Source organism: Sprattus sprattus (assembly GCF_963457725.1).
Source record: "Sprattus sprattus genome assembly, chromosome: 21".
In the NCBI taxonomy this organism is placed as follows: Eukaryota; Metazoa; Chordata; class Actinopteri; order Clupeiformes; family Clupeidae; genus Sprattus; species Sprattus sprattus.
This window is the reverse complement of record NC_137919.1, coordinates 12,699,763-12,717,713: the sequence shown is the minus strand read 5'-3', so window position 1 is coordinate 12,717,713 and position 17,951 is coordinate 12,699,763. Positions and strand designations below refer to the sequence as shown.

The 17,951-nt window shown below is 40.0% G+C and overlaps 1 protein-coding gene across 1 annotated transcript; it reads right to left on the bottom strand.

Moving 5' to 3' along the window:
- Positions 1 to 2,366: 2,366 nt before the first annotated feature.
- On the bottom strand, positions 2,367 to 15,277 carry LOC308382168 (myosin heavy chain, fast skeletal muscle-like). The gene is made up of 40 exons (XM_080859852.1): positions 15,198 to 15,277; positions 15,002 to 15,047; positions 13,946 to 14,161; positions 13,720 to 13,863; positions 13,482 to 13,638; positions 13,347 to 13,374; positions 13,141 to 13,255; positions 12,951 to 13,043; positions 12,798 to 12,861; positions 11,206 to 11,304; positions 11,013 to 11,116; positions 10,760 to 10,898; positions 10,346 to 10,464; positions 9,750 to 9,899; positions 9,482 to 9,652; positions 9,089 to 9,389; positions 8,905 to 8,975; positions 8,716 to 8,803; positions 8,512 to 8,629; positions 8,303 to 8,426; positions 8,051 to 8,187; positions 7,519 to 7,774; positions 7,154 to 7,396; positions 6,887 to 7,063; positions 6,656 to 6,801; positions 6,461 to 6,551; positions 5,978 to 6,367; positions 5,562 to 5,807; positions 5,275 to 5,471; positions 4,985 to 5,168; positions 4,684 to 4,849; positions 4,415 to 4,539; positions 3,991 to 4,299; positions 3,699 to 3,902; positions 3,480 to 3,605; positions 3,224 to 3,394; positions 3,028 to 3,132; positions 2,849 to 2,944; positions 2,609 to 2,740; positions 2,367 to 2,486 (listed from the first exon to the last, which is right to left on the bottom strand). Exons 3-40 carry the CDS (start codon positions 14,147 to 14,149, stop codon positions 2,466 to 2,468), a joined length of 5,811 nt encoding a protein of 1,936 aa, XP_080715978.1. The 5' UTR covers positions 14,150 to 14,161; positions 15,002 to 15,047; positions 15,198 to 15,277; the 3' UTR covers positions 2,367 to 2,465.
- Positions 15,278 to 17,951: the final 2,674 nt, after the last annotated feature.

The following is a 17,951-nucleotide window of genomic DNA, read 5'->3' as shown; positions in this document are numbered from 1 at the left end:
GCCTATTCAGTGAAGCAACAGCTTGGCTCCGTGCCAAGGGGAGGCAGACCAAAAAAAACAAATAACGATCAAAGGAAATCAATATTTTCTACTGGTCTGTGATATAAATGTATTTTCTGCATGATTCCAATCATTTCGACCAGATTTATAATCAAAATTGCTGCATTTGCGCATGTCCTGTTCAAACAGACAGAAGACAGCAAGACGATGAGGCAACGACGAGCTGTGTCTCATCTCAGATTGCGCAATACCTCACAAACTGGATTGAGCGTAGAACCTATTCAGTCCTGCTGATCTGACAAAAAAACCTCAGTGAAAACCTCTACACTTATATTTGACCATGACTGCGAAAATGGAAGATTCTATAGCTAAGCTAAAACATTTCACTTAGCTATGTCTAACTGGCTTGCAAATCATTTGTCTACAGCCTAATCTGCAGCGATATGCGTGAGGATAAGAACTCATACATCTTCAATTGCTGAAAGAATTTACGTTTTATTAGGCCTATATAGATGGAACCGGGAAGCCTGGGTTGTTACCTGCATCATCGTATTTGAAAGCACGTTATTAAAAGCGTTTATGCCTGTCTTAATGCGATGTTGTGCGAACCAAAGCAAAGTTTAGAAATGTTGATTTATCTTCTTCAGTTTCACTTACTTTGCACTTGAGTCCTTTTGCGATAAGAAGGTCACGGTCCACGGACCAGTTTTTTGGCCCCTCTCTCGTGCTTTCTTTGACCAGACATTATACTTTTTTTTCACTCTGAATGTTTCTAATGTTATGCGCGGTGACGTTGACTCACTCAACATCGGACAACCTGAGGCCCCCCTGGTGGCGAGGCCCGGGGCTGCAGCCCCTAAACCCACTGTCTTAATCCGGCCCTGGCTGGCAGTAACGTGGGCGGGTTTTAAATGCGATAAAATCTAAGTCCGGGCCTGTCTCCTCGCCAATTTGAACAGCCAACCGAGCAACAATGGTGTAGCATTTTACTTCCTTAGTCAGACAATTGTAAAGCGGAGATATTAAAAAAAAATTAATAAAAGGTGGACGGTTTCTGTATAAACTCCAGTGTAAGACAGCTGTGGAATGTTTTTTTTGCCCGCCAGCTGGTCATTCTGACGTCACATGAAAACTATCAATATAGTTTGGCTGTCCACCCGTGACATCCCCCTATGTGTTGAGGCACGCAAGTTGACTCCCCGGTTTATTGGTCCTTTTCCCATCTCCAACATCATTAACCCCACTGCCGTACGAATCAGGCTCCCCAGAGCAATGATGGTGCACCCCACTTTCCATGTGTCCCGTATCAAGCCTGTGAAGGAGAGCTCACCTCACGCCCTGCCCTTGTGAGTGTTCCCTGCCTTGTTGATTGTCTGCATTTGTTTTCACCTGACCCTCGTCATCTTGTGTAAATAGTCTGTGTGTTCCTGTTGTTTATTGATTACCTATTGTTGCCGACCTCTGCCTGTCCATCTGATTTTGCCTTTGTTTCTTCACTTCTGGATTATCAGCCTGATCTCTGAACGCCTGCCCCTGTAGAGAACCTCGACCCAATCCCACACTGAACCCTGTCATTGCCTGTCCCCTTTTATATTTGCTTGCTTGTTTCTGGACTGCCTTCCTGTGTACCAAACTCTGATAGTAAAACGTTTTGGATTATTCTCTACCCCTTTCTATGAATCTGCTCTTAAATCCTGTACAAAGCAAAGCCCTTTGCAATACATGCATAACCCTAGCAATCTTGCTCCTTCAATTAAAAGTGGAGGTCTATCGACAATCTTTAAATACTTGATTTTTGCCAAGCTGACTCTGTGATGTTGAAGAAGTTCCCTTTAACACATTGCCTCTTATCTTTTGAAGACAGAACTGCATGATAGTTCCTCGAGTGTGCTGGTTATTGAACATGTTGAGGACATTATCAAATCCAAGTTAGCGATTTGGATAGGAGAGAACCTAATGAGATGGAAGAGCAAAACAAAAACGTAGTTAGTTAGGAGATGGTAAAATATCATAACTGCACATTTGAAATTACATGTGTTCAAATCCCTCAAATGTGATCCCTTTTATTGACATGCAGTAAAGGATGAAGCCCTTCTAGTTCAGTATACAAAATATGGTCTTTAGGTTGGACGTTAGCAGACCTTCTCTGATGTGTTATAATTCTGATGTAGCTCAACAGCTAAATTAGCCTCACATAAGTACCAAAGACCGTGAGATCTTTTGAATGATTGTGAATGGTAAAACTGGTTGGTAAGATGGAGGCAGTTTCCTATAGAATAAGCTAAAGTCCAGTTTTAAAGTCATAGAAAAGTCAACCTCCTGACTAAAGTTTATAAATGATCCATTAAAAGAAGACACAAAAAATATGAAGTCAAATACATATTTATTAAGTAGTATGCATTGTTAGAGTAGTCACATTAACCAGGATTTTTAATCCAGATGAAAGTGCCATGGATTCAGAGAGTTTATTCTGCAGCCTCTTTGCCCTTTAAAAAAAACAAATAAAATGATTTAACTAGATGTCAAATAAAAATCAATGACACCTACATTTTCAAAGTTTATTTGTGAAATAATGATATTTCTTTAATTTCATAAAACATAATCTCACCTTTCCGCCATCGCGGCTCTTAGCCCTGAGCTTGTTGACTTGAGTCTCAGCAATGTCAGCACGCTCCTCAGACTCCTCCAGCTCATGCTGCACCTTCCTGCACTTGGCCAGGTGAGTATTGGCCTGTTCCTCCTGTTGTAAATGAAATTGAGTGCAATTAAAACGAAAACAAAATTAAGCAAGGGTCAATGTAAAAGTAGCAAAACGTTTCTTGTATAGCAAAGGCAGAAAAATACTCACAGCTTCCTCAGCCTGCCTCTTGTAGGCCTTGACCTTCATCTGCAGCTTGTCAACCAGATCCTGCAGTCTGTTGACGTTCTTCTTGTCCTCCTCAGTCTAAATAGAAAACGTTTGTCCAGGAATGTCCTCCCCTCTTACATTTTGCATGCAGTTCTAGAGAAAGAGGAGAGCTTTCTTACCTGGTAGGTGAGCTCCTTCACCCTCCTCTCGTATTTGCGGACTCCCTTGACAGCATCAACACCACGTCTCTGTTCAGCCTCAACCTCACCTTCCAGTTCACGAACCTTAAAAAAAATATTTCCATTTCAGATACTGACCCCTGTTTTGTTATGATAAGTTAAACATATTCATCCAGAGTCATATTTTGTTACCTACCCTGGACTCCAGTTTCTGGAGCTGTTTCTTGCCACCCTTCATGGCCAGATTCTCGGCCTCATCCAGGCGGTGCTGCAGATCCTTGACCGTGACTTCCAGGTTCTTCTTCATCCTCTCCAGATGAGAACTGGTGTCCTGTTCCTTCTTCAGCTCCTCTGCCATCATGGCAGCCTATATGATGGAAAAGTGTATTTTTAAATAATAGAAATAACAGTGCTTTTTAATATAATGCTCCATTTCAGAAAAAAAAACTTACATCAGTGATGGCTTTCTTGGCCTTGTCCTCAGCATTTCTTGCCTCCTGGACGATGTCATCAACTTCACCTTGGACCTGAAGGAAGTCAGTCTCAAGCTTCTTCTTGGTGTTCAGCAGACTGGTGTTCTAATGTGGGAAAAGAAACAACATCAGTTATATTTTGAATGCTGGAACTGTTTGTTTTATGTATCGGTTTAAACTACTTTTTTTATTCTCTACCTGGGAGTGGAGGAGGCCAACACGCTCACTGGCATCAACCAGCTCCTGCTCAGCCACTTTGCGGCCTCTCTCTGTCTGCTCCAGGGCAGCTCTAAGCTCCTCAATCTCAGCCACCATAAGGCCATTCCTGCGCTCCACCATGGCAGCCTGCTCCTTCATGTCTTCCTGTCCTCTGACAGCATCATCAAGGTGCAGTTGAGCATCCTGGTTGACAGAGAAATGTATGGTGTTTGCTATACTTCATTGGTGTGAGCACTGTAATATCAAAACACTTAATATTTATACTACTGACCTTGAGCTGACCCTGGACGGTCCTCAGATTTTTCTGGGCCTCAGCAGCCTGGCGGTTGGCGTGGCTCAGCTGAACCTCCATCTCATTAAGGTCTCCCTCCATCTTCTTCTTGACTCTCATGGCATCATTCCTGCTCCTGACCTCAGAGTCCAGGGTGCTCTGCATGGAGTCAGTCACCCTCTGGCTATTCCTCTTAATCTGCTCCATCTCCTCATCCTTCTCTGCAAGCTTCCGGTCAACCTCACCCTTGACCTGGTTCAACTCAAGCTGGACACGGAGAATCTTGGACTCCTCATGCTCAAGAGTTCCCTATTTTTTAAATAGAGTGTAAAACATAGCATTTTAAGATCTGACCAATTGCTTAATTTATTAAGATGTCCTATTGAATCTCTCTACTCCATCCTGTTGGATTTGGTATTTGTACCTCAGCCTCTTCCAGGGCAGTCTGGATCTCAGCCTTCTCAGTCTCAACAGTCTTCTTGGCCTTCTCCAGCTCATGAATGCTCTTTCCAGTCTCACCAAGCTGCTCCGTCAGGTCAGAGATCTCCTCTGCAACAAGACATTTAAAACCCTTAACACAAAGTCAGCATCTACCAATTGGTACTATTGATTTGTTCCAGGATAAAACATTTTGTTTTTAGCTTCTCTTAACAAGCTTTGATTTGGAAGTATTTTACGGCCATCTTGACTTACGTTGGAGATTCTTGTTCTCCCTCTTAAGAGTCTCCAGTTGGTCAAGAGCCTCCTCATAGGAGTTCTTCATCTTGAACATCTCAGTGCTGAGAGAGCGAGCCTCTTTCTGGGCACCCTCCAGCTCTGCCTGACCTTCCTCATATTTCTGCTTCCATTCTGCCAAGACCTTTGAAAAACAGTTTGTGCCTTGGGTTAATTTCAAATATAAGACACTGCTACCAAAAATCCATATGCTCATATTATGTTATATGAAGGCTAGTTTGTCCTACAACATCACACAAATTCCAGAAATGGGTCTAACCTTGTCAAAGTTTCTCTGCTTCTTGTCAAGGTTGGCAGCCAGACCATTGGCTCTCTCCACATCAACCATGAGGTCCTCAACCTCACCCTGGAGTCTCTGCTTGGTTTTATCCAGAGAAGCACACTTGGAGTTGATGGCCTCAATTTGTTCCTCAGCCTCCTGTAGACGCTGGGCAAGCTTTTTCCTGATAATGCAACCAATTTAAGTTAGAGGATGTGGACAGGTTTTAGTAGACAACATAACAAACAACATACACATTCTATGTGTTTCTTTCCCTGTTTGGTACGTACTTGGACTCCTCAAGCTCTTCAGTGCGCTGGATGGCATCAGTTTCGTACTTACTCCTCCACTGTGCAACCTCGCTGTTGGCCTTGGACATGCCACGCTGCAGCTCAGCCTTTGCCTCCTGCTCCTCCTCAAACTGCTCCCTCAGAAGGTCACAGTCGTGGCGTGCAGACTGAACAGCGTGGGCCAGGGCATTCTTGGCCTGTTTGTGAACAATGAATGGTGTTCAAGGGCTTCACAGAATGTGAGTTATGTACTCTAATTTCTTCATGTTATTCACTGGTATTAGTACCTTGACTTCCTCCTCATTTAGCCTCTTCAGCTCCTCAATTTGCTGAGTGAAAGCCTGTTTGCTTCTACTCAGTTGAGCCACAAGAGCATCTTTTTCCTCAACATGGCGGGCTAGTTCACCATTTTCAGTTGTAAGTCTTGCTCTCTGAGCACTGAGGTCGTTGACCTGCCGTGCACCTTCATCACTCTTGGCCTTGATTTCACTGAGTTGGTCTTCAAGGGTACGGCACATCTTCTCAAGATTTCCCTGTTTGTGAAAGTAAAATTAATAAGCAACACAAAAGACAGATATGCTCATGACAATTATTTCAATTTTACTTGACAACATTTAATATAAAACATACAAGAATATGTAAGTTTTGTATTATTGTTTGCAGTATGAGTCAGCTAGAGCTTTAATGTTTACATGTCACAAACCTTAGCTTTAGAGACTCCCTCCATGTTGCTGGAAAGATCATCAATCTCCATCTTGTATTCACTCTTCTCCTTCTCAAGCTTCTGCTTGACACGCTGGAGGTTGTCGATCTGCTCTCCAAGCTCGGCCACGCTATCAGCCTGCTTCTTACGGAGAGCTGCAGCAGTGGCTTCATGCTGCAGAGTGGACTCTTCAAGGTCACGACGCAGCTTCTGGAACTCAGCCTCACGCTTCTTGTTCATCTCAATTTGAGCAGCAGTGGCACCACCAGCCTCCTCAAGCCTCTCACTGATCTCCTCAAGTTCCCTGGCGAGATCAGCTCTCTGCTTCTCAACCTTAGCACGAGCTGCACGCTCAGCCTCAATCTCTTCTTCCAATTCTTCAATGCGGGCCTATTGGTTGTTGAAAAGAGAACAATGATACTAGGAATGAACAGGCAGATGACAGTTAACAACACTATTCGTTATTGAAGATGTGAAACAAACCTGAAGCTCCTTGATCTTTTTCTGGAGCTGAGCACCCAATGATTGTTCATCCTCAATCTTGCTAAGGAGCTGGCTAGTTTCAAAGTCCTTCCTGTGTAATTGTAAATTAAAATAGTTGTTAACGGCTGCTTATACCAAAAAAGGAATAAAAAAGGAGTACAGTTGTTAGTAGTTGCTAATAGAATTCTACATTACTTCTTCAGCTTCTCATCAGACTGCTGCTTGTCATTCTCCAGATCCATGACATTCTCCTGAGACAGTTTCAGGTCACCTTCAAGCTTTCTTTTGGCTCTCTCAAGGTCCATGCGGAGCTTCTTTTCTTGCTCCAGGGAACCCTCAAGCTGCAGATACAAAGCACAAAAGTAATTAAGTAGCACAATGATATAAGTACATTTTTATTTTTACACAGACAGGCCCTTAACTCACATCATCCACTTGCTGTTCAAGCTTAGTCTTGGCCTTGGTCAGAGTGTTGACTTTGTCTTCCTCTGCCTGGAGATCATCAAGAGTCTGCTGATGGGCCTCTTGGAGGGCTTTCTTCTCTTTTGTCAGCTTAGCAATGGCCTCATCCTGAGAGGCCATCTCCTCTGTCAGGTTCTTGACCTACACATAAAATATTTTATATCAATATCCAGTACACCTCACAAAGACATCTTGAAAATAAAACATAATTCTTTAAAAAAAAATCTTAACCTTGTTCTCAGTGGCATGTTTCTCCTTCTCCACTTTGGCCAATGTCAGCTCCAGATCATCAATGTCCTTCTTGAGCTCAGAGCACTCATCCTCCAGTTTCCTCTTCTTGGCAGTCAGCTCAGCATTGATTTCCTCTTCATCCTCCAGTCTCTCGGTTGTCTCCTTGAGTTTGGCCTCAAGCTGGATCTTATTCTTGATCAGACCTTCACACCTCTCCTCAGCATCGTTGATAGTCTCATTGCTCTACAGTAAATACAAGATAAAAGGATAAAATCTGATTTGTCTTGAAAACATAATTCTCAGATAGTGATTTAAATATTATATGATGTGAAGAATTGTTACCCGTTGTTCAGTTATACACTTACAGATGCCATTTGCAGATTTAGGTCATTCCTCTCTTGCACAATAGACACCATCTTCTCCTCAAGGTCCTTCTTCTTGGCATCAACCTTTGCAAACATGTCTTTGAGTTTTGCATGTTCCTCCTTCAGGGCAACCAGCTCCTTCTCAGTTTCAGCACTCTGAAGCAGAGGCTTGATCTTGTAGTACACCTTCATCCATGGCCAGTGCTTCACATTAATGAATGAGCGGATATTCATCTGGATAGTGAAGATTGCATCTCTGCAAAAGAGGTTGATTTGTTGATTAAACCGTGTTGAAGCTTACTGAATAGATCAGAGGGATTATGTCAAACACTGACAGTGATTAGTCCAGTCGTTTATATACATCTGTGTTGATGGAAATTATATCTGTTCTGTACGTTTGTACTTTAATTTATAAGAGATTGGCAATTCAATCAACACAACCTATTGTGTTACAATTAAAAAACCTGCAATGCTATGTTTTATGGCAGATCATTTTGTTGAGTGTGATTCTACCAAATACATCACACATTACCTCCTTTCCATCATCGCGACAAACTCCTTCCTCATCAGGTATGCACGGCACAGAGCCTGAGTCATTGTGACCAGGGCAAGCAGTTTCTCATCTCTCATTTCCTCAAGGACACCAAGCAGACCAGCTTTGAAGAACACCTAAAAGTGAAGAACAAAAAATGATGAAGTGTGTGACTGAAGGCAGAAATGGACACACTGCATGTAATTCAATATTTATCCATAATAAAAGATATAAGATAGAAACATTCTCCACCTTAGTGTGTCCAAACTTGTACTCATCGTGATTAACATCGATGGATCCCAAGAGCTTCTCAGCAGCCTTCTTGTTATCAATGAACTGACCCTCAGGAATAACACTGGCATTCAGTACTTTGTATCTGTTGTCAATAATAAGAAAAACATTATTTTACCCATATAATACATATATGAAGTGTGTATTATAAGTTATTGTTGTATGTTTACCTCTGCTTGAAGTCAGCATACATGATTCTGCTTGGGAAACCCTTTCTACAGATTCTGATACCCTCCAGTACACCATTACACCTGAGCTGGTGGATGACCAGGAAGTTCTGCATATAACCTGTGAATATACAGAGATGTAAAATTGTCAAGCAAATACAAGGTGATGAATAATGGAAATGTCTTAATTTACTAAAAGCCCTTTACCTGGTTTCTTAATTTCATTTGGAATCAGACAACGCACAAAGTGAGGATGGGTGGCCCTCAGGTTGGTCATCAGTTTACCCAAGTTCTCCTGTTGAGGCAATAATGTATACAATTTTAATCATAAAGTTAATTGTGATGGGACAATTATTGATTGATTGATCATTTTCCTCTTGATATTTAAACACATACCCTGAACTGTGAGGACACAGTCTGCATGGAGCCACCCTTCTTCTTACCACCCTTCTTAGCACCACCAGTCTCTGATGACATAGAAATAATGAATCGTATATATGAGTTATATAGATAGAATCTAATATAACAACTATTTGTGTATAAGCCTTTTGACTGAGGTTATTTGACAACAGGTTATTACCCTCAACAACAGGTGGGTACAGGACAGGCAAAAGTTTGACTGATGACTTCTGGTACAGCTGCACGACAGTGTCATTCAGTGGATCCTTGTTCTTATCCAACCATCCAGTAACATTGTAGTCCACGACGCCGGCATAGTGGGCCATCGCAAAGTGAGCCTCCTGCTTGCCTTTGGCAGGCTTGGGCTTCGTAAAGGCTGCTGTCTTTCCAAGATGCTGGTTATACAGCTTTTCCTTGAAAGTGGTGTCAGAGGCCTTGGGGACAATGCACTCCTCTTCAAGGATGGCAAAGATACCCATGGGCTGTTGAAAAATAAGATTGCTTAGTTATAACAGTGGACATCATGAAACTATAAAATTCTAACGCTGTGCTATGTGGATTGATTGAAACTGACCCTTTCAATCAGCTCAATGCAGGCAGCCAAGTCCATGCCAAAGTCAATGAACGCCCAAACAATGCCCTCTTTTTTGTACTCCTCTTGCTCCAGGACAAACATGGTGTGGTTGAAGAACTGTTGCAGTTTTTCATTGGTGAAGTTGATACACAGCTGCTCCATGCTGTTGTACTGTGTTGGATACATATTCAAACATTATTGAGAGTGGCACCCTTAAGTAACTAGAAACAAATAATGTTAGTGAAGAATCTTATAATTTTGTCCTCACATCAAAAATCTCAAATCCAGCAATGTCCAGTACACCAATGTAGAAGTTACTTGACTTCTTGGTGTCCAGCATCTCGTTGATACGAATGACCATCCACAAGAACATCCTTTCATAGATAGACTTGCACAAGGCTGACACTGCATTGTTGACCTAAAACAATATGTAAGAATTACTACTTACTTACTATGATGGGAAAAGGCAGGGTTTCCACTGTCATGGAAATCCTGGACAAGTTTTAAAGGGCTAGTCACTGAAAGTTCTGTAAAAGTCAAGAAATATTTATTTTGTTGAATGTAGGTCTAATGAAATTATTTATGTTATTGTACTCTTCCATGGATAATGGTTTTGTTGTGCCTGATGCAGTCTCTACTTGAATTGACATAGAAATAATAGAATAATAGAATGGAATGGAAAAAGTTGTAATTAACTTTTCTTTCAGAGTTTAGGCGAGATTTCATTAAAGGTCCTTGAAAAGTTTTGAAATGTTGTCAATGATAACGGGTGTGAACCCCGAGAAAGAAAATACCAGCAGTAAAAATGTTGTCAAACAATGACAAAATCCCTGTGGTGATTAGTTGACCTTGTATATGAGATACCTGTGCCACAGTCTGACCCTTGGTGACATACTCAGTTCCGACTTTCACCCTTGGGTAGCACAGAGCCTTCAGCATATCAGCAGAGTTCAGGCCCAGGAGGTAAGCGACTTTGTCAGCATCTTAAAACAAAGCATTTAAGTGAGTTATTTTTATATTTTTTTTTACCCAGGAAAGTCATTCTTAACCTAAATTTAGAGGCCACTAAAACATATCTAATGAATGACATAGTAGATATATTTCCAGGCTTCTGTTGTAGGTACATATAACATATTAATAACTATAATCAGAGGAAAAATACAACTTGAAGTTAATATACATGCTGATCTATATTTTAAAGAAATTACTTCAATAAATAAGACTACCTAGTAGGTATCACTAGAACTGACCCAAGTTCAGTAGAGTTTTTAAACCTACCCTCAGTGCCATCAGGCTCAGCCTGCTCCTCACGCTGCTTCTGCTTAAATTTCAAATTGCCATGATGGAGCACAGCACCAGTCAGTTTGTAAATGGTAACTTTCTCCTCTCCAGTGAAACCCAGGATGTCGATGGCATCCTGCAATTACATGCATACATGAAGTTGAAGCGCATCATTATTTTTAATCATTAGTTTTTTTAAGAATGTCATTCTCATTGTATTCATTGTCCAGAACAACAATGGATATCTCACATCTGTGGCGTCCAACTCTTCTTTGTCATCAATGCTGGCCACAGTGATCTGACCCTGACTGCACATGGGGAAGTCATAGGGGTTGCTTGTGATGAGGGCCATTTCTGTAGAGGGGAAAAACAATCATTTGTTGTTACAAATTAATAATAACATGTTATGTTTTTTGATTGTTGGTTGAAAATAATAACCCTACCAATTAGCTCAGGCTTGTGGTTGGTCATCATCTGGAAGAAGATGTGGTAGCCTCTCTCATCAGGAAGCTGGAATGTCACTCTAGACTTTTCCAGCAGGTCTATTTAGGTGGGGAGGAACATATTTTAACTTTACAGTTTTTTCCTATTGTTTTCGGTCATGTACCCATACCATGGTCACTTTTCCCTATCACTTAACACAGTGGGCTTTAGAGACACACACCTCTGCATATCTGTTAACCTTTGGTGCAAAATGCACTACAACAACCACACCACAACCAATGCTGCCATAACTTAACACATGTTTCCTCTCAGAAAACAATGACCTAAAAAACACTAACATCTTGAAGCATTGCCAATTGCGTCTATAAAATGTTGCTGTGTCCTCCAGTTTAGCATAGATTTCCTGTAGTGTTGCATTGAAAAAAGAGAAAAAACACAGACAAACACTTCTTTGGACTACAGTAATACAATTTGTAATATGACAGTAAACAAATAATCCTAAAATGCTGAAATATGTCAATCCAAGCCAAGAATCTGCTGACAGTGTTCATATGTCGGTTTCCCTCTCACAAAAGATGTCACAATTGACAAGTGCTGTAAATGTACTTTACTGTAATTGCAAATACAGTAAATGACTGATCAGAAACCTAAAATAAGATTTTTTTGGGGGGGAAATTACGTAATATTTGATCAAGAAACAAATCACAAACACAACAGATTTTCGTCAACATCGTAACATATGGTTTCTCTTGCCATTCATCATGGATAAAATCTTTGTGCATGCCTTATCCAGGCCTGGATGCTTCGGGGGCTATGTCCATACACCCAGCAGCAATTGCCTCTAAAAGTGACATCTGGTCCTGTGGGCCTTGGTCATAGACCTTCCATCTCCATGCGAGAACAAATCTCAATGGGGCTGAGGAAAGGAGAGTACGGCGGCAGGAATAGGGACACCATCCTAGGATGCGCTGCAAACCACCCTGTGACTTGGCGGGAGTTGTGAAAGGCCACAATATCCCATACAATCACTAAAGTTGCTACTGTAAATTCTGCCTGTATAGCTGCATTTCAAAAAAGGAATTCCATGCCAATTCACCAAGAACTATGGTGCACAGGAAAACAAAAATAATAATAATTAAAATAAAATAAATAAACTATCTGCTAAAATAAGAATATTTTTTCTTATTCAAACATATAACTTCATTTGTCAGTCCAAATGCAGCATCTTTTCACCTACAGTGATCTTAATTACTGATAAGTTAGGTTTTCAACTGAAAGTTAACTGTTTTGAACAGAGTATCTAAACATTGGTAAAATATGCTGTAGTTGCACAGCGTTTTGCCGGGAGTGAACATTGACTGGGACAGATATCCATGAATTTTGGAAGAAGGTGTCATTGCCAGCATTTGTATCTAAGCATAGGGGCAAGTATCCACAGTTTGGTTCACATGGTCTACTGGTATGCTCAATGTGTTAAGTGTTTTGGGAATGTGAACATGGTTTAGGTAAATTGACTAAAACGATAGGAAAAAACTGTAAATTAAGCAGCAATAATGTAAAATGTTGATATACACAGGATAATTATACTTACAAGTCTCAATATCAGCTTTGGCCAGTTTTCCAGTTGCGTTAAAGTGAATTCTGATGAATTTTCCCTGTTTTAGACGAAATAATATCCTAAGTCATTGTATCTTATTAATAACCACAGAACTGAGGCCAGAGTTTAAATGAGAAATGAACTTACAAAACGGGAAGAGTTGTCATTCCTCACAGTCTTGGCATTACCATAAGCCTCCAACAGTGGGTTAGCAGCAATAATCTGGTCTTCAAGAGAGCCCTGCAAGTGGAATAAACATTCAAGGAATATGTTGTTATGAAGAGAATGTTTGTGTTGCTTTATGATAATTAGCACATTAATATGTAAGGGCTCTGACCTGCATTTTTCCAGGCTCTGGCGCCTTTTTCTTGTCACCACCACCGACTGCAATTGTTGCAAAGTACTGAATGACACGTTTGGTGTTCACAGTCTTGCCAGCACCAGATTCTCCGCTAGATTAAACATAAGATATTGAAATTTTTCAGATAAGAATTTAGAAGATAGAAGATAATGCAAAGTTTTAAGTCATGCATTGACACTTACGTAATCAGAATAGACTGGTTCTCCCTGTCTGTGGGACAAATGCAATTTTAGATGAATGACTTTTTTTAATATAAGTTCATGAAAAAATATGTAATTTAATCTTATTATTTAGTGGCTTTTAAATTGAACGCTTACCTTGGAGCATGAACTGAAAAGCATTGTCAGAGACAGAGAAAATGTGGGGTGGGGCCTCCATACGCTTCTTGCCTCTGTAGGCCTCCACCACTTCTTGGTCATACACAGGGAGCCACTTGTAGGGGTTCACAGTGGCACAGAAAAGTCCAGAGTAGGTCTAGAATGAGGAAAAAAGGGGGATTGGTTTTACAGCTGATTTATTTTTAGATTTTCATCTGTGAGAAAGCATAAAGCTTACGTAGATCATCCATGCTGCGTAACGCTCTTTGAGGTTATACAGGACAGAGGCTTCATTGAGGTGGGTCATCATGGCCATGTCCTCAATCTTGTCATACTTGGGTGGATTCATGGGGTGGACATCCTCCTCCTTGAGGACTCGTTCCTAAAACAAATGGACAATATAGATACAGTCAAGAACCAGAAATAGTCAATCATTTTCTTAACTAAGAGCCTTGCTAACATACCTCCTTGGATTCAAGCAGTTCAACAGTGACTTTGCCACCATCTTTACTCTTGATTTTAGCCTTCAGGTACAACTCCTCCTTGTCAACTACATAACAAGCTGACTTTGCATCAAAGGGGATGGTTTGGGCCTCGAGCCTCTCCTTCTCAGGCTTACGGAGGTAAATGGCAGCCTTGCCATATATGGCCATGTCGCCGTCGCCCATGGTTAAGGTTTACTGTTGGAAGAATAGTCATGAACATGTAATATATAATCAAGATTACAACCACTGACTGTAAGAAACATAATTCATCCTTGCAACATAGCATATCTAAAAATAAGTAAACAAACTAACAACTGGATGTTTGTTTTTGCTTTTTGTAGTGACTGTGTATTGCCTTATACACAGTGACTTCAAAAAGCAAAAACAAACATCCAGTTGAGTCAAGAGCAACAGTAAATATTTATAATTCATCTAATGTGGGAAACAGGTAATCATATTAAACCATGGGTATCTTGCTATTCAAAATGCACCCTACAGGCGTGGGGTAGTGTAGTAAATAAATACAAGCATCTTGTATTATTATTTAGGGGATTTAATATATTGTCTTTATCATTATCATTATCTTTCATCATGATGTATGGAGTGTGGTGTTTTTCAAAAAGTCCAAAAAAGGAAGAAAGACATCAGCAGATCTGAAAGTAGGTGTCAAAAATGTTTAAGCTGAGTGCGTTGTCTCTTCTCTTACAGTATGTTTTATATTTGAAGCGATGTCTTCATAGAACCGCACTGAAGCATGGTCAAGGGAAATATGACCTTTGCAAATGAATAAAATAAGCTACAAAACCGGATTTGTTGATAACTGTCCAGCCAAAGACTGTGTGTACAGCCAAGAGATTTGGATTTAAGGACCAAATGTGGAAAATATGCATACCGGTACCTATGCAACCCTATTTGATTGTGAAAGGTTGGGGAACTGTGTAGGGGAATTCTGAACTATAGACATATATTACCTTTGGTAGCCGATTGGCTTGTTTACTATTATTTGATAGTATGTTAAAAAGCAGATCAACTTACTTGTTCTTCCCAGGTCCAGGTGAAATGTGCAGAACCGTCAAATTGTCTAAAATGATGGGAGTAAGAGGTCAGACAATATATTAAATATAAATGCAAATAGTAAAAACTTAACAGATTTCACTGCCAATTCAATCCAGCTCTCCAATGTTTCAGAGAAGATCAGAGTTTGCCATGCAGTCACAGCATGAGAACTTACTTTGCACTGGAACCCCCTCGCCTCTGTGGACCTCTGGGATCCTCCAAGTCCTTTATATTGTGACCATCTGCAAACTAAGCAGGATCCAAATAAGGAAGGATGGGAATGGTTTGGTATATTTAAACTTAATGTCATGCGTTTAAAGGTTAAAGTAATAAGCTTATAACTGTTCATGAACTGTATTCTTTTTATATCACACACACATAAAAGTTGTTCAAGGCCTTTTTTGGCAGGGGCAGAGCTACTCAATTTCAGTCGAAAGTTTAAAGAGAGTGTGATTTATTTGTGATGTACTGCAGGCCAGGGGTCCCATCAAAGAGCAGAATACTTTCCGTAATCGCATCCCAAATAAAAACCTTTGGAAGCCCGACTTTTTCACGGACCCCCAGGCAATGTGTCACGGACCCCACTTTGAGAACTGTGGTGTACTGTGACGTGTGTGTTTTAATTTCTTTCAAATCTTATATACTTATCCACACTTTTGGGTTGTCCATTAAAGTAAACATATACATATATTTCCATCCGGCTCTTGAAATATTTCAATTTATCGCATTATGATGTTTTAAATGTGGTTACATTTTATTTACTCTGCAATGGTGAATGGCACCTGTTCAATGTGGTATTCTTAAATGAAAAAAAGGGTATAGCCCATTGCTATTCACACTATTTATGAAACAGTGAAATATTTTTGGTTAACATTGCAATACATTAGGTTGATATACTGTATATGCATGCACATTCAGAACCGTCACTACACACCCTAAACCGTTATTATTAGATGTGTCCTTCAAACGTATTACTGGCATGAGATTCATGTGAAGTACATTGTATCACCTCTCTGCATCATACACCATTTAGTTGGTCTGGTGAGCAAAAGATGCTCAGTCTGTAACACACTGGAAGTGGCAGAAGCCTTATGCATGTTAAAAATAAGATTAAAAGTATCAGGTACAATGTAGCCTACCAGTTTGATTAAGAAAATCTAAATAAATACTTGCAGGCCTTCTTCACCAAATGAAACCCTCAGAAACATTCCGTGAGCATGGCAATATGTATAATTTTCATTTATGGAAGAATGTGCACACTGTAGAACACCCACTGTAGAGCACCATTTATTGTAGTGAAAACTTGACCAGAAGTATCAGTATTGTGATCAAAATATTGCTCATTTAGTTTTTTGATCAAATAATGTGCACTCGAGAAAATCATCAGGAATGCAATTTTTTATATTTGTATTTATTATTGAAAACTCTGATGTGCAACTGTCAGAAAGTTGATGCTGAATGGAGACTTAACGACAGGACTCTTTTGTCAAACACAATCTTTGAATCACAATGCTAATGTGTTTTTGCAAAGAGAAGGGGAGGCAACTCTCAAGGTGCGCTCTTCGGGGGGAAGTTATGTAATACTTTGTTGTTTTGATTTGGTAATCAAAAAGGAAATAATCCCGTTCGGTGGGCTGGCTAACTCTTTAATTGAATAAAAAATAAAGTAATACGCTTAGAACTGTTCATTAACTGTATTCTTTTTATACCACACACATATACGTTGCAAGCTATTCAAGGCCTTTTTTGGCAGGGGCAGGGCTACTCAATATCAGGATAACATTCTAAAGATTCATTGGTGGTGTACTGCAGGGGTTATCAAACTTTATGGGGCCATGACCCCTCAAAGGGCAGAACATTTTCCAAGGACCCCTTAATCGCAACACAAATTAAACCATGTAGGCTTATAGCTATTTGTAATGTTATATGCTTTTGGACTCTTTCTAAAATCATTAGGATAGTCATTTTATCACATTTGGCATTACTTGGCAGTATGTAGGATAGATTTTTAAATGATCTTTTCTCTGCTGAGAAGCTAAATAATGTTTACCTTCCATAAAAACATGTTGATGGAATAACTTTTTTTATCAAAGCAGATTGTAGGGTTTTCCAATAAATCTCAGATTGTAGGGTTTTCCAATACTGTATTGCAATAAAAATGATAAAAATAATAAAAAAAACCTTTGCAAGCCAAGCTTTTTCACGTACCCCCAGGCAATGCGTCGCGAACCACACTTTGAGAACCTCTGGTGTACTGTGACGTGTGTGTTTTAATTTCGTTCAAATCTTGTATACTTTTGGGTTGTCCAAGAAATTAAACACATTGGTTATAGGCTCTTACATTGAAAAGGTAGAACTACTCTGAAAGTGCACTCAAGAACCAAACAAACAAACAAAAACTCTTCGATTCACTCGCGTGGCCTCATGACACTATTTTTTACTTAGATAGATAGATGGATACTTTATTGATCCCGAGGGAAATTAAGGTCATACTTCTGACCTACACCAGGGAAAGCCTTTCAGGCAGTTGCCATTTTTATTGCTGTTTTTCAATGTTATAAGCTTATTGTGCTTCCACACTAGCTCTTGAAATATTTCAATTAATCACATTTTGATGTTTAGACTGTGGTTACATTTTATTTACTCTGCAATGGTGAATAGCACCTGTTCAATGTGGTATTCTTAAATAAAGAAAAGGGTATAGCCCATTGCTATTCACACTATTTATGATATAGAGAAAGATTTTTGGTCAACATTGCAATACATTAGGTTGATATATATGCATGCACATTCAGAACCGTTACTACACACCCTAAACCGTAGTTATGAGATGTGTCGTTCAAACGTAATACTGCCAGTTGCAGTTGCAGTTGTAACGAGATTCATGTGAAGTACATTGTATCACCTCTCTGCATTATACACCATATAG